This window comes from Spermophilus citellus (assembly GCF_964194105.1).
Source record: "Spermophilus citellus genome assembly, chromosome: 2".
NCBI lineage: Eukaryota > Metazoa > Chordata > Mammalia > Rodentia > Sciuridae > Spermophilus > Spermophilus citellus.
The window spans coordinates 159,279,672-159,292,204 of record NC_138183.1 but is presented as its reverse complement, the minus strand read 5'-3'; the positions used below and the strand labels follow the sequence as shown (position 1 = coordinate 159,292,204).

General features: G+C 43.3%; 1 protein-coding gene across 2 annotated transcripts; it reads left to right on the top strand.

Annotated features, from left to right (window-relative positions):
• Nucleotides 1–2,324: 2,324 nt before the first annotated feature.
• On the top strand, nucleotides 2,325–10,784 carry POU2AF3 (POU class 2 homeobox associating factor 3; the record flags this gene model as incomplete). Of its 2 annotated transcripts, XM_081280582.1 has the most annotated exons (4): nucleotides 2,325–3,110; nucleotides 7,143–7,197; nucleotides 8,616–8,845; nucleotides 10,180–10,784. In XM_081280582.1, 2 exons carry the CDS (start codon nucleotides 8,639–8,641, stop codon nucleotides 10,546–10,548), a joined length of 576 nt encoding a protein of 191 aa, XP_081136708.1. In that variant the 3' UTR covers nucleotides 10,549–10,784. The 2 variants fall into 2 exon arrangements, with proteins under 2 accessions (XP_081136708.1, XP_081136707.1); XM_081280581.1 differs by lacking the exon at nucleotides 2,325–3,110 and having other exon boundaries at nucleotides 7,119–7,197.
• Between the last annotated feature and the right edge of the window lie 1,749 nt (nucleotides 10,785–12,533).

The window sequence follows — 12,533 nt, the reverse complement described above, 5'->3', positions numbered from 1 at the left end:
GGAAAGGGCACAGCCAGTGCTTGGAGAAGATGAGCTAGCTAGCACAGCCTCAAGTCATTTGTGAGGGGCTCGGCCTAGCTCAAGGGTGCAGCCTGACCTCAAATCCCTTCCACCTCTCACCCCAAAGTAAGTTTTGAAAACCAAATCCATGTCCTTTCAGCAAAAATGAGCAGGCACCCAGCTTGTCACCATTTTCTCACAGGTGCTTCTACAGCTAGAAGGCAGGAGTAGCTCTAGAGGGAGAAAGACAAGAGCAGAAGGAGGGACCTCACAGTGCAGTGATGAAATACCAGCCTTAGAAAACTGTTCATGGGTGAGGCCCATGTGCATCCCCAGAGACATGCAATGGATCAAAAGGTCTTAATGGGCAGGAATTCAGTGCTGAAACCTCAGTGTTTGGGACCAAGTAAGGCAGCAGAATGAAAAGGGCAGGGAAGCCCACATGTGGCCAGGTGAAGCCAGAAAGACACAAAGTGCAGAGGGAAGGCCTCTGCTGTCCTCTGGCCTGCAATCTGAGCCCACAGTGACCCCTTGCTGGGCCACACCCACGGGTTGCCATGTTCAGTCACCAAAACGTGAGATTTCCCCTTAAATGGAGATTGGGCATGTGGGAATCAGTCTGGCCAGCCAACCTGGCTCAGGTGGTCATGAGGGTCAATCTAAGTCACTCTGGGCTTCTGAGTTATTTTTGAGGCAGAAATACAGAGCATCTTTGAGGACACCTGCTCTGTCTGTGGGAAGGTGGACAAAATGCTCAAAATACAATAAAAGCAAGGGTCAGGACCTAAAGGGGTCTCACTCCCTGTTTCTCTGGACTCCCTATGGGGTGCCTGTCTGCAGGATTTCTGCAGAAGATAGTCCATTTTGTTAAGCCTTTGAATATTCAAATTGAAAGTATCGCGCAATCATTGATTGTCAAATCATGGGTTTCTAGAGGTTTTAAATACTTGGCATGAGGGGGGAAAAACTCAAACCTATACCCGAAGGTATAAAACATTAATTCTGTGTGTCTCCTGCTCCAGGGACCTGGGTGCAGCCAGATGCTTTGTGAAACTTTAAAAATGTCGCATCTCTGCCTTTCTCCCTGCACAGGAGCCCTCCTAGGCGCAGAGTTCCTGCAGCTGCAGCATCCAGCCTGCGACCCAGTTCCTGCTGACCACGATGTCCGGTAATTCGGCTGCTTCTTTGGGGGTCAGATCATGCGGGCCAGGGGCATTTCGATCAGGGTGTATTTCCACAGCTTTTCCTGCATACAACAGAGAGGCACAAAGTCAGAGCACGCCAGTAAGGGCCGGGCAGGATCCGGAGAGGGCGCGGGCCAAGCTGTGGCCGCTCCCACTTGGTGCCTGCTCCCCAGAGCAGAGGCCCAGAACTCAAGTTGGCCGCTCCGGACATTGGAGTACCCCCAGGACCCCTGCCCTCCCTCCCACTTTTCCACCGTCTTGTCCTGGGACTTCGCGGCGCGGACCTTGCGCGCCCAGAAACGGCGGCGCGGGGGAGCTAGAGGTTCACCGTGAACCCGTGACGCGAGCAGAGCGCATCGGTAGCACAAAACTGGGCTGTGGCGGTCTCTGTGTCGACCCCAAGACGCGTCTACTGCCCACGGAGTCCCGAACCGAGCGAGGAAGTGGGAGCGGGAGGAAAGGAGACTGAATACGGAGAGGACGCGGCGCCTGGGCTCTGCGGGCCAAGAGCAAGATTCCCTGGGTCTGGGAGAAGAAGAGCGCGACCCCTTTCCTGGGGAGACCCTGTCTCTGGTCTGGGGTGAGGGGTTCCCTGCTATCCGGCTGCGGTCCCTGCAGTGACCAGGCGAGGCGCTGGCGGTCTAGCACTGTCACCAGATGCCCAGGCTAAACGCACTGCCGCCCCCAGCCGCCGCGCCCGGCCCCACCCCGCGCTATTCCCAGGCGCTCACTCCAGGGTCGAGGTCAGGGCAGGAGTCCTACAGGGCTCCTCGGCCGATCCCACCTCTAAAGCTCGCCCGGCCCGGCCCGGCTTGGCCTTACAGCCTGCCCGGCCTACTCACTGCAGCTCTGCAGGGCCGTGGCCTTCCCTACACGGCGCTGGGGTCCTTCCGGCAGACCTCTATGGCGCGCACCTGGCCATTTCGACTCGCCGGGGCAATCCGCCTGGCCCAGCTAGCTCAGGGGTGGCTCCTCCCGAAAGGCTTCCTCCTAACGATTGCGCGGTCCTCGGAAGCCTCCGGACGGCTTTTCCCAGAGCTCGCGCTGCGCGGACTCTCCCCCAAGGCTCCGTGCGCCGCTGGGAAATGCCTGCACCAGACAGGGAGGGGGTGGGGAGAGAGGGGAAGAAGGGGAGAGTTAGAGCAGGGCCTAAGGAGGGAGGAGGAAAATGTGAAGAGCGGGAAAGGCGGAGAAAAAGGGCGAAAGAGAGATGGCAGAAGAAGGAGAGGAGGGAGGAAGTGGACCGAGACTCTTTACTAGGTTCTCTCTCTGGTCCCACCGGCCCAGGTTAGGGCTGACCAAACCAAACTTTGTCCCAGGGCTGGGGCTGGCTTCCAGGCTAAGGGCACGTAGAGGTCGTAGCCTCCCCAGAAGTCAGGCCTGGACTGGGGGAAATGGAAGAGACTTAACACCAGTGGGAACATCACGGTGAAGTGGGCTGTCAGCTACTATGAATCAGATCCATAATACCTTCTCCCAGCAGGCTGGACCCAGAACTCCAGGGTCTCCCACCTTAGCCAAGGTGGTGGGCAACCCTGTATTGGCCTCCATATTCCTGAGCAGAGACACCTGTATGCTATTGTTCTAGGATGGGCCCAGCCTGGGGTGGATGACCCCACAAATTTCCATGTGTTCTGTTCCCACTGGGGCCCTAGAAATTGCTCAGCCTCTCTTAATCCTTTGAAATTTCTGGCTATCTTTTAGCATTCTCGTTGTGTTGTCCAAACCTAGAAACTTGGCCTTGGTGGACACAGCCTCTAAAGGGGGTCATCACTATGCAGCCTGATACCAGACCTTGGACTTGACCACTAACTCAGTTGCCTTTTCCCAGAAAAACCGAAGGTGTATCAAGGTGTCCGGGTGAAGATCACAGTGAAGGAGCTGTTGCAGCAAAGGAGAGCACACCAGGCAGCCTCAGGGGGAACCGTAAGCATGAACCCCTCATTCCCTCCCCAGCCCATAATAGACCTCATTCAGCCCAATATTAGGAAGGTGTGGACCATCTGCCTTCCTCAGATGTTCTTACAATGTCTATGCCCAACTTCATCCCAGTTCACCCCAGGAAGCCACAAAGAACAGGCGGGGCATGTTGTGGGGATCAGGATTTGGGGGAGTTCATCTGTCACTGGTCAAAGTTGGGTATAAAAGGCTTGTTAGTTCTCTTCAGGAAAAGAGTCAGCCAGGTAAGTAGATTGTTGCTGTTTTAGGAAGACAGTGTAAGTCCAGCCCTCACATACCCATGGAAAATCTCTCCTAGAAATTCACCTCATATAGGGGAGCCCTTCCAGCTTAACCTATCTGTGAACCATCTTTCCCACCCTCCTTATTCTTCTGAAACTCAGCTTCTGAGGTCATTTGTCTGTAAATCACTAGTCACTGAAGTTCCCAACACAAGAGAGCCATATCTCTGGAGTATACATAGAACTGCTTCCTTAAGATGTATGGAGGTCCAGGTTATTACAGATTTGGTCTGGGCAATCATAAGGTACCCTGACATACTGTATCCCTTTCTAAAGCACAAAGGATTGCTTAGGGCAGCAGCAGAACCCAACAAAAATGAGTGGAAGTCATCCCCCAGGAGGAGAGCTCTTACTGAAAGCCTCCATAGACAGTACATTGCTTGTGAGTTGATTTGGGTGTGGAGGATCAGGCAGCTGGGGCTCGTATTGCCTCTATTAGGATTGGTCCTTATCCAACCTGTGGGCATATGCCCTATAACGGTTTTTGTGCCTGGTGCTGTTTATGTTCAATGTCCAACTTCACAAAATGAGCTTTTGGCAATGAATCTCCTGAAATGGGAGGAGGCAAAGTATGTAGGAGTAGTGAGACAGGTTCAGAGCCAAATGGCCTGAGTTCAGATCTCAGCTCCTCCATGGTCTGTATCTTCCAGCAAATTACTCCATCTTTCTTGCCTGTTTACCCTTATCTTTTAAATTGGGGATAACAGGATTTTGTAAGGATTCAATGAGCTATTGCATATAAAGTGCTTGGAAGAGTGGTTTCCATACAGTGAGTGCCAATAAATATTATCTGGGAAAAGAAACTTAAATAAAATTACAACCAGGGATTGAAAGTCAGCTATTCAATAATCTTAATCTAACCCTCTGTTCAGAGTTTAGAAGTCAGGTGTGAGTTTGCTGTGAATTTGTAATACAGCTAGAGAAGTTAATATCTCTGCCTGCAGGATTTCTGGTCACTAAAAATTCATTACATTTATACAAGGCTTCACAGTGGTTCTTCATTAAAAGTACTTTTGCACACTCATTGTTTCATTTAGTTTCTATAATAACCAGAGGGGATAAGTAGATCAGAAATCTGCATTCCTCTATTATAGCTAAAGTTCACAGTCTTTCAGTTGCTATTGGTTGAGCAAAAGGTAGGACCAAGGTTGTTTCATATTTAGTATTATATTTAGCATTAAAAAACCTTCCCACCTATTGACTCTCTAAGTTCTCTTTCAGAAAACCCATCCATACTAAGCAGGAGTTTGGTAACTTTGATCCTTTCAGTTCAGAGATGGTTATATATAATTAATAAAATTAGGTCTGAAACACCCTCCCCCTCCCCACTGTCTCAGTCAAGATGTTCAGTACAAAACAATATCTTTCACTAATGAGCTTTGATACTTCCTAGAATTCTGCCTCAACTGCACCTGCAGAAATCCCATTTGGGCAAAGCAACTTTATTGCTATAGGGTCCTTACAGACTGGTTTAACCACTGTTCCCTTGTTAGCAAGCTACAGAAGGTAAAGCAAGTGGAAAGCATTTCATTTGTGTATCTAATCAGTTTCCCTGGAGCAGTTAAGACTTACTTTTTCTGAATCCGCACCCCCAACATAAACACACACACTCCTGGGGAGAAATAAAGCAGGACTCCTGACCCAGCACCTTGCAGGAAAAATACTACTCTGCTTCCTGGAAGATTTTGTCAGCCTATTCCTTCACAAGCACGTATAAGTAACACACATAATTTCAGAAGGCAAGCCAGATATAAAATCCCTCACTGGGAGCCATCAGAAGGATCTGAGATTCTAGGAATGCTGCAAAAGTATATTCAGTAGGCAAGGATGGCAAATACCCAAGGGTAATTTATGCCTGCTCTTTGGTGTAGGTAGGCCTTTCTAGCTTAATGGAGATTATCTTCAATTGTTCAATTGTTAAAGGACACCTCTGGGAAACTTTAAGCCAAAGAGAGAATTAATAGTATCAAATATTACAAAACAGGAAGAAATTTATCTTAATTTGTTGTAAAGTCAGAGTAGTTTCCACAGTTAAAAATTTAAGCATGAAAACATGAAGTTATAGTTTGAGAGAAATATCAGATCTCAAGCAGTGCCAGAGAAACTATGTGCATGTGCATGCCAGACTGATAATTTAACTTAAAAACACTGTCAACCAGATTAATTTGCAAATACTATCTCTCTCTCTCTCTCTCTCTCTCTCTCTCTCTCTCTATCTATCTATCTATCTCTATCTCTATCTCTATCTCTATCTCTCTCTCCCTCTCTCCTCCCCCCCTCTCTCTCACACACATTTCTTTTGTCTTCAGGGTAAAGAGATAGTACTTATCAAAATATATAATTTACCTTTTTTTAATCATTAGTTTGTTTTTTAACAGCCTTGATGTGTTTTTATAAAGTAGTGATTGTAGGTTTTGTGCTGTTTGAAACCTAAGAGAAAGGTGCTTTTCTTTTTATTGTTGGGACAAAGTAGAAAGTGAACCCATGACTAGAAAGATAATACCAAGTAGGATATTGTAAACATACCTCAGGGAGATAACAACAGGATAACAGGGAGCAGGCAAACAGGCCAATCCAGGGGAGAAATGGGGTTAAAGAGAGCTCTACAATGAAACAGATTTTTTAAAACCCACTCCTTCCAAGTCCTCCAGCTCAAGCTGTAGCCAAATATTTGCATAAAGAGCTGGTAAAGGATTCCAGCTTCCTGGTTCATGACATTACAGCATGGATCATTTTCAGAATGAACACCACCTCCTGTTTCAGCAGTGGCTGACTGTGCAGTTCTCCCAGTAGCTCAGTGTACGGAAGTGAGTATGCCCTGGAACCCAAGAGAGGTGTGGTGAGATCAACTTCCCAGACCAGAATCCCACAGCAACACTGTCCCTTTAAAATTTAAAGCTGCCGCCTGAAATCTTAAAAAAAAAAAAAAAAAAAAATCCTAAATTACTCCATTAGTATAATTATCCATTCAACAGGAAAATGCAGGCTGCTTTGCTGTAAATAGTTTAAAGGCACAGTTTCATAAACATTAAGTTTAAAATACAGTAATGAAAAGAGCAACGTTTATTTAAAAATGGTAAAAAACTTATAAAGAGCTGAAATATTTCCTGACCTTAGACTAGAATGTCGATTCTACTTCAACTGTTGTAATCAGCTTCAACTCCTGATTGTACCTTTAAGAAAATATTTTCTATTTTAATAGTTCATAGATAGTAAGACTGTGAATATTTTTTAGCTTCTCGGGCTTAACAAAGTTAGGACTTATGTTCTTTCAGAAAAATGTATTCCTAAGACTAAGAAATCAGATATTATGTGAAAATTGAGGAAAACAACTAAGTTCTAGTTGAATTATATAAATGTGACTCCTCACTATTGGAAACTAAATAGTTTAATAGGAAAGCACTTTGTTGAGTTTTCTCAAAGTGTTACATTTCTGTAACATAAAAATTATTTTTATCAAAATTAACAACTTAAAAATTAAGAGTATCAAAATTTAATATTAAATTTCTAATATCATGAAAAATACCCAAGCAAACAAAAAACATAAAAGTTGAATCTAAAAAAATACAGCATTGGTTGTATTTAAGGGAGACAACCTTTTTTAGAAGAAAGAATCTGGCTTACCTTACAGCAGCAGGAAACAGTTCCCGTCCGAGTCTTAGCTTTCCCTGTATGATATGCTTCTCTTTGCTTCATGGTCATATTCTTGCTTTGGCAGTTGTCCGGAGGCACCAGTATCCACCTTTCAGATCCAGTCGCACCATCTTCTGCAGGTCAGTACAGCCCGCATTACAGTTCCCTTAAAAACTTTTTCAAAAGTCCATCTCAAAGGTCTTCCAGTGCTTGATTCAGGGGTTAAGATAGGCACCACCATTTAATTGGAATCCAACCAATCAGAAGGTGAAAAAGGCATAGTGACTCCAGATGCAAGCCCAGCAAGGAAACTAGTGCAGGTTTTTGCCCTCATTTCTGAACTGTCTCTTCTCTGCTGCCTGTTCTGTCCCAAGACCATGTTCTTCACATTTATCCCAGCTTTTCATCTGCAAGTAACCCAACTTGACTACAAGATGAATTTTTTTTTAGAATATGTTATATATATTTTTTAATGCACTAGTAGTTGGAATATAGAACATCCTGAGACACTAAAATATGTTTTTGTTCTTGTTCATTTAGCTTCTAGCCGACAGGGGCTTCCCTCCCCTTCTTTTCTCTCTTCCCTGAAAGCAGTTCAAACAAGTGTAAGTTTTCCCAGCCCAATATGAATAAATCTATTACATAAACAGTCCTTCCTATGCCACTCAGCAGGTAAAAGTTTAAGAAGGTCATATATAAGAAAACCTGTGCTGATGGGGGTTCCCACTGAATGTGTCACTCTAACGTAAAGGAACTTGAGATTTAAAAAAAGAAGAAGAAGAGAGAAAGAAAGAAAATTCAATATCCTTGAGCCCCTTTGGTGGGCATACTCTAAACCTCTCTTCCTTGAGCACTTAAGGATAATTATTACATGTCAGTCCTATTAATACTAAAATGGAAAAGGAGTGATGTTTCCGAATTGTTTTTGTTTTGTATTTAACATGGTTTTCAGTGTACTCTCCTGTTAACATGTCCACTAAGAAAATGCTTTGCTTTTTGTAATTTTAAATAAGTAGTACTGTTTTCCATAAAGAAGTTTCTGGTTTCCATTTTTATCCTTTGCATCGTCATTCATGTCACTTCTCAAAACCCTCTCCTCAAAATTTAAATTATTAAGTGTGAAGACAATAGCCCTGAATCAAGAGAATTATTTCCCACAGCATCAGAAGTTTTCTTAAAGCCTTGAACATACCTCTGATTTACTTCTAAGAGGGTTACCTGAATTACAGATAGGGGCAGGCTGTCGATGCTTTTGTAGTCCGTGTTGGCAGAGGCTTGAACCATTATTCCACTTTGACACTTGGACACAGGTCAGGCCACCATGCCTCATTTTTACCCTAGCCACACTGAAAGCCAGTTGCCACAATGTTAACTAGATTCATTTCACTAACACTTGAATTAACTAAGATAACTAAAAAGTTACTGCCTACCTGTTTACTTTTCTGGAATTTCTTAAGTGCTTTTCCTAGAACAGTAACTCTTTAAAATTTTGAAGAAAACTCCATTCAAATCCATTTTGCAATTTTGCAAAAAAAAAAAAAAATTCCTTCTCTTCTAGGATTGTATTTTGAGCCTGAATCGATGTCTTCCACACCAAATTATTTTCAACCCCGAGAATTTAACACTTGTGTTTCTTGTGAAGAAAATCCAAGCTGCCTGGACCAGATCTTTGATTCCTATCTTCAGACTGACACACTGTCAGAGCCGTTGCCCAACTGCATGCAAAGTCCTCCACACTATTTCCCAGACAGCTTCCCGGCCACCCCTTTCTGCTTTAACCAGAGCCTGGTAATTTATCTTCATTTTTTATACAACCTGATTGTTGCTAACTCTGGGGTAGTGATGCTTTGTAAGAGTTTGCGTCATCTCCTGAGAAATTATACAAAGTCTATCAACAAGGAAACCATCCAGAAACAAGGAATCATTTAAAATTCAATGTATAAAGATAGTCACAGTTGCAGAGCATAAGCCTTTGGATACACAATTATGATTTTCCAAGTAAGTTGATATGTGGCAATAAAAAGGTTTCCTGGTAATACTTAATGTTTTTTAATTGTGAAGTTAAAACATCTACTAATTTAGAAATCGGTAGTTTAAACAATGGCCCTTGGATTTTTGAGATCTTGAAAACAGGATTAAGGCTGCTTGTACGTACTATGAAATTTCATTCAGATAAAGGGGTTTTGGTGTTTTGTTCCTGAGTTGACTCCAATAACTGGTTATTTGGATCTGCCGTAGGCATAGGAACTCATTTGGGTCTGAGATGGTTAGTAAAAATGAAGCCTAATCTTTTAATTAATTTGAATTTTGTGTTCTAGATAGATCTCAAGTGTTTGAAAATGTGTCATCTTTTTAAATGAAGTAAGGTTTCTATTAATAGATATTAGTTATTTTAGAAACTCATAATTTTTAAAACTTTAAAGTGTTTTTCTTTTTGAAGAAATTTGAATACTTTTTTATTTTGATTTTCTTCAGACATCTATATGGGCATCAGACTAAATTTTAGAAGGAATTGAAATTAACACTACAGAATATGCATATTATTATGGGGGAAATACTGGGCCCCAAACACCTATTGCCCTTCTAAGAAAGCCTTCAAGTTTCTTGGTAACTTGCATAAAGAGAAGGAAGTGTGTACCTTTTTCCTCAGGGAACAAGACTTGTGTGATGGGAAATAGCCCAGAGGCTGGGTCCTATTGGATCCAAGTTTTCCCTGGGCAGGTTCCGTGCTCACCTGGTTCTTCTCCATCAAGGGTGTGGAGAAATATCCAAGGTGCCACCTGCCCCTTATATTGTGGCAAACAGAAGGATTCAATACACAGGTGATCCGAAGCACAATAGGATTTTGTGGTTTAAGAACAAAACATCCTCTAATATATGGTAATAACAAAGGAAGCCAGTAAAGCAAGGCAATTTATTGTTGGAAAGAAATAGGTAAATACAGAATGTGGTATCATGAAAATATGTAGTCAGCAAATAAAATTACTTCTGCAGACTTGGGTTCTGTGTTTGGGGATTTTACCCCTAATTTTCTTACTCTGTGTGAATAAATCCACGGTGCTTTCTTCTTTTGATCCTGTTTAAGTTACTGAGCTCTTTGCTCCTTGGTTTTCACTCTCTAGACCCCAGGATCACCTTCAGATTCCTCCACTCTCTCTGGCTCCTTAGACTACAGTTACTCACCGGCTCAGCTGCCTTCATACCCTCCGGATAATTACAGTTCTCCCCCTTCTCTGGACACCCTAAACCATGGCCATTCTCAGGAAGACTACTCCTACCATCATTTGCCCTCGCATGCCCAGTACAACTGCTTCCCTGCAGCCCCAGCCTCAGTCTGCTACTGCGCATCCTGTGAGGCGGAGCACTTGGAGGCAGTCAGAACAGCTGAGTACTTCTACCCCAGCACCGACTGCATGGACTTCGCACCCTCGGCAGCCACTGCCAGTGATTTCTATAAGAGGGAAACAAACTGTGACATCTGCTATAGTTAATAGAAACGACACTAATTTGGAACATGGCATGGGTATAGCTACTTTTCTACCACATCTAGATAACACTTTGCTTTATGCAACCTGTTAACAAAATATCACAGACACAGTTTACATGTCACTGTTTTCAATTTTCTGATGCTAATATAGGTATTAAGATGAACTCCTCAAACCTGGTCATAGTACCATGCCTGCTGTACAAAAAATTGTCAACTCACAGTTGACATTTTTGTAGGGAATGTTCCATTGTTTTATTTTTCTGTATAACGAACAAATTCTCTCTTTTTTACTAATAAATAATTTTGCATTATTATTATATGCTGGGTTATTTTTTAAATTACCAACAGTAATTTGACTTGATTTTTATCCAATAGGCTAGGAAATTGATCACTAAACTTGAGTGGTCTCATCTTATTGATGATTTTAAAATTATTTTAGTGTGCTGAGATGCATGAGATGGAGGTTAGACACACTGTGAAGGTAATAAAGAGAAAATCTGCCCTGCCTCTAAATGGGGCTATTCATCAAAGAGCAGCATCAGAAAAAGTCATAGACCCATGTTTGCATATTGATTTATAGGACGGACTGTGTTGTTCAAAACTGACTTTCAGAATTTACTTCCTCCAATTAATCTGTTTGAAGAAACCCACTGTCTTTCAAGGTCCAGAATTACTTCAGCTACCTGTGCTAGACTCTACTATTAAATCTTGTTCACTGAGGACAATCAAAGAACAGGATTAATACCTGAAGTGAAGTCTTGAGGGGCATTTTCCATGCCCCAAGTTTCAGCATCATGGCAGTAATAACTGACACCAATAACACCATAGCCACCATGTTTTAGCCCTTTCTGTGAGCCAGAATTGTCTGAGTTTTCTGGCATGTTATCTCATTTAGTCTTCATAACAACATTGATAACAAAATGAGGAGTTTGAGGCTCAGAAAGTTTAAGTCACCTGCCAAGAGTTACCCAGCCAGTAAGCACCCAAGCTTGGGTCTGAAGGAATGCAAAGCCTGCTCCTTCCTCTCCAGTGGTTGAGCTACTCCTTACAAAAGACTGTTCAGGAGCCTATAGGATCATTAAACCCCAGCTTTGTCATACAACCTTGTTCCTATCACAACTAAGTCAGTCTTCCCCAGAAGAGCTAGTCTGTCCCCAGGATATCAAGATGACAAACACAAAGCTGCCAGAATCCTGTGATGTGGGGGCAGGAGAGAAGCTGACCCACTGCCATGGTCACTCAGTGGACTTCTTCCTATCCCGAGTCAGAGATGCTCTCCAAATGATGCCACCTGATTGTCCTTTCCCTGGAGACTTAACTGAGACTTAGGCAAACAGGACAAGTTCCAGCCTGCCTCATGGAATAGCTATGCCAGGAAAACAGAACAATCGCTGCCTTCCTGACATGCCAATAAAACTAGATTCTTAATGGCTTGAAACTGGCCTGTTGTCAACAAATACCTATTGACACAGACCAAGGCCCTTAGTACACCCTACCCGACTCCAGCAGTTATCTCCAAGGACAAAGAGCAGAGAAACCAAGGATGTTTAGTGTTTGGTACCAATATAGCCCTTTCCTGGATGCCCTTCTCCTCCTCCTCCTCCTCCTTTTTCTTTTTCTTCTTCGCTGGCTTCAATCCTCTGCCTTCTGAATTAATTATCTTGCAGCTCTAACAGAGATCATTTCCCAGCCCCCTTATTTCTCATTCTTTCTTCCCACACTTCAAGGACCTATTAACACAATCCTTATAACTCACATATACTAAATTCTCTCAATAGGCCAGTGCTGGGGTATTATCTCATGTAATCCTCAACCCATCACATAAGATACATATTATTATTGTTCTCATTTCTATAGATGAAACTGAAGTTTGGAGAGATGAAATAAGTTGTCCAAGGTCACATCACATACAAATCAGTGTAAGAGTTCTCTTACTCAAGTTACCTGATGTTATAGTCTGAACTTCCAAAGGCCTCAATACACTTCCCA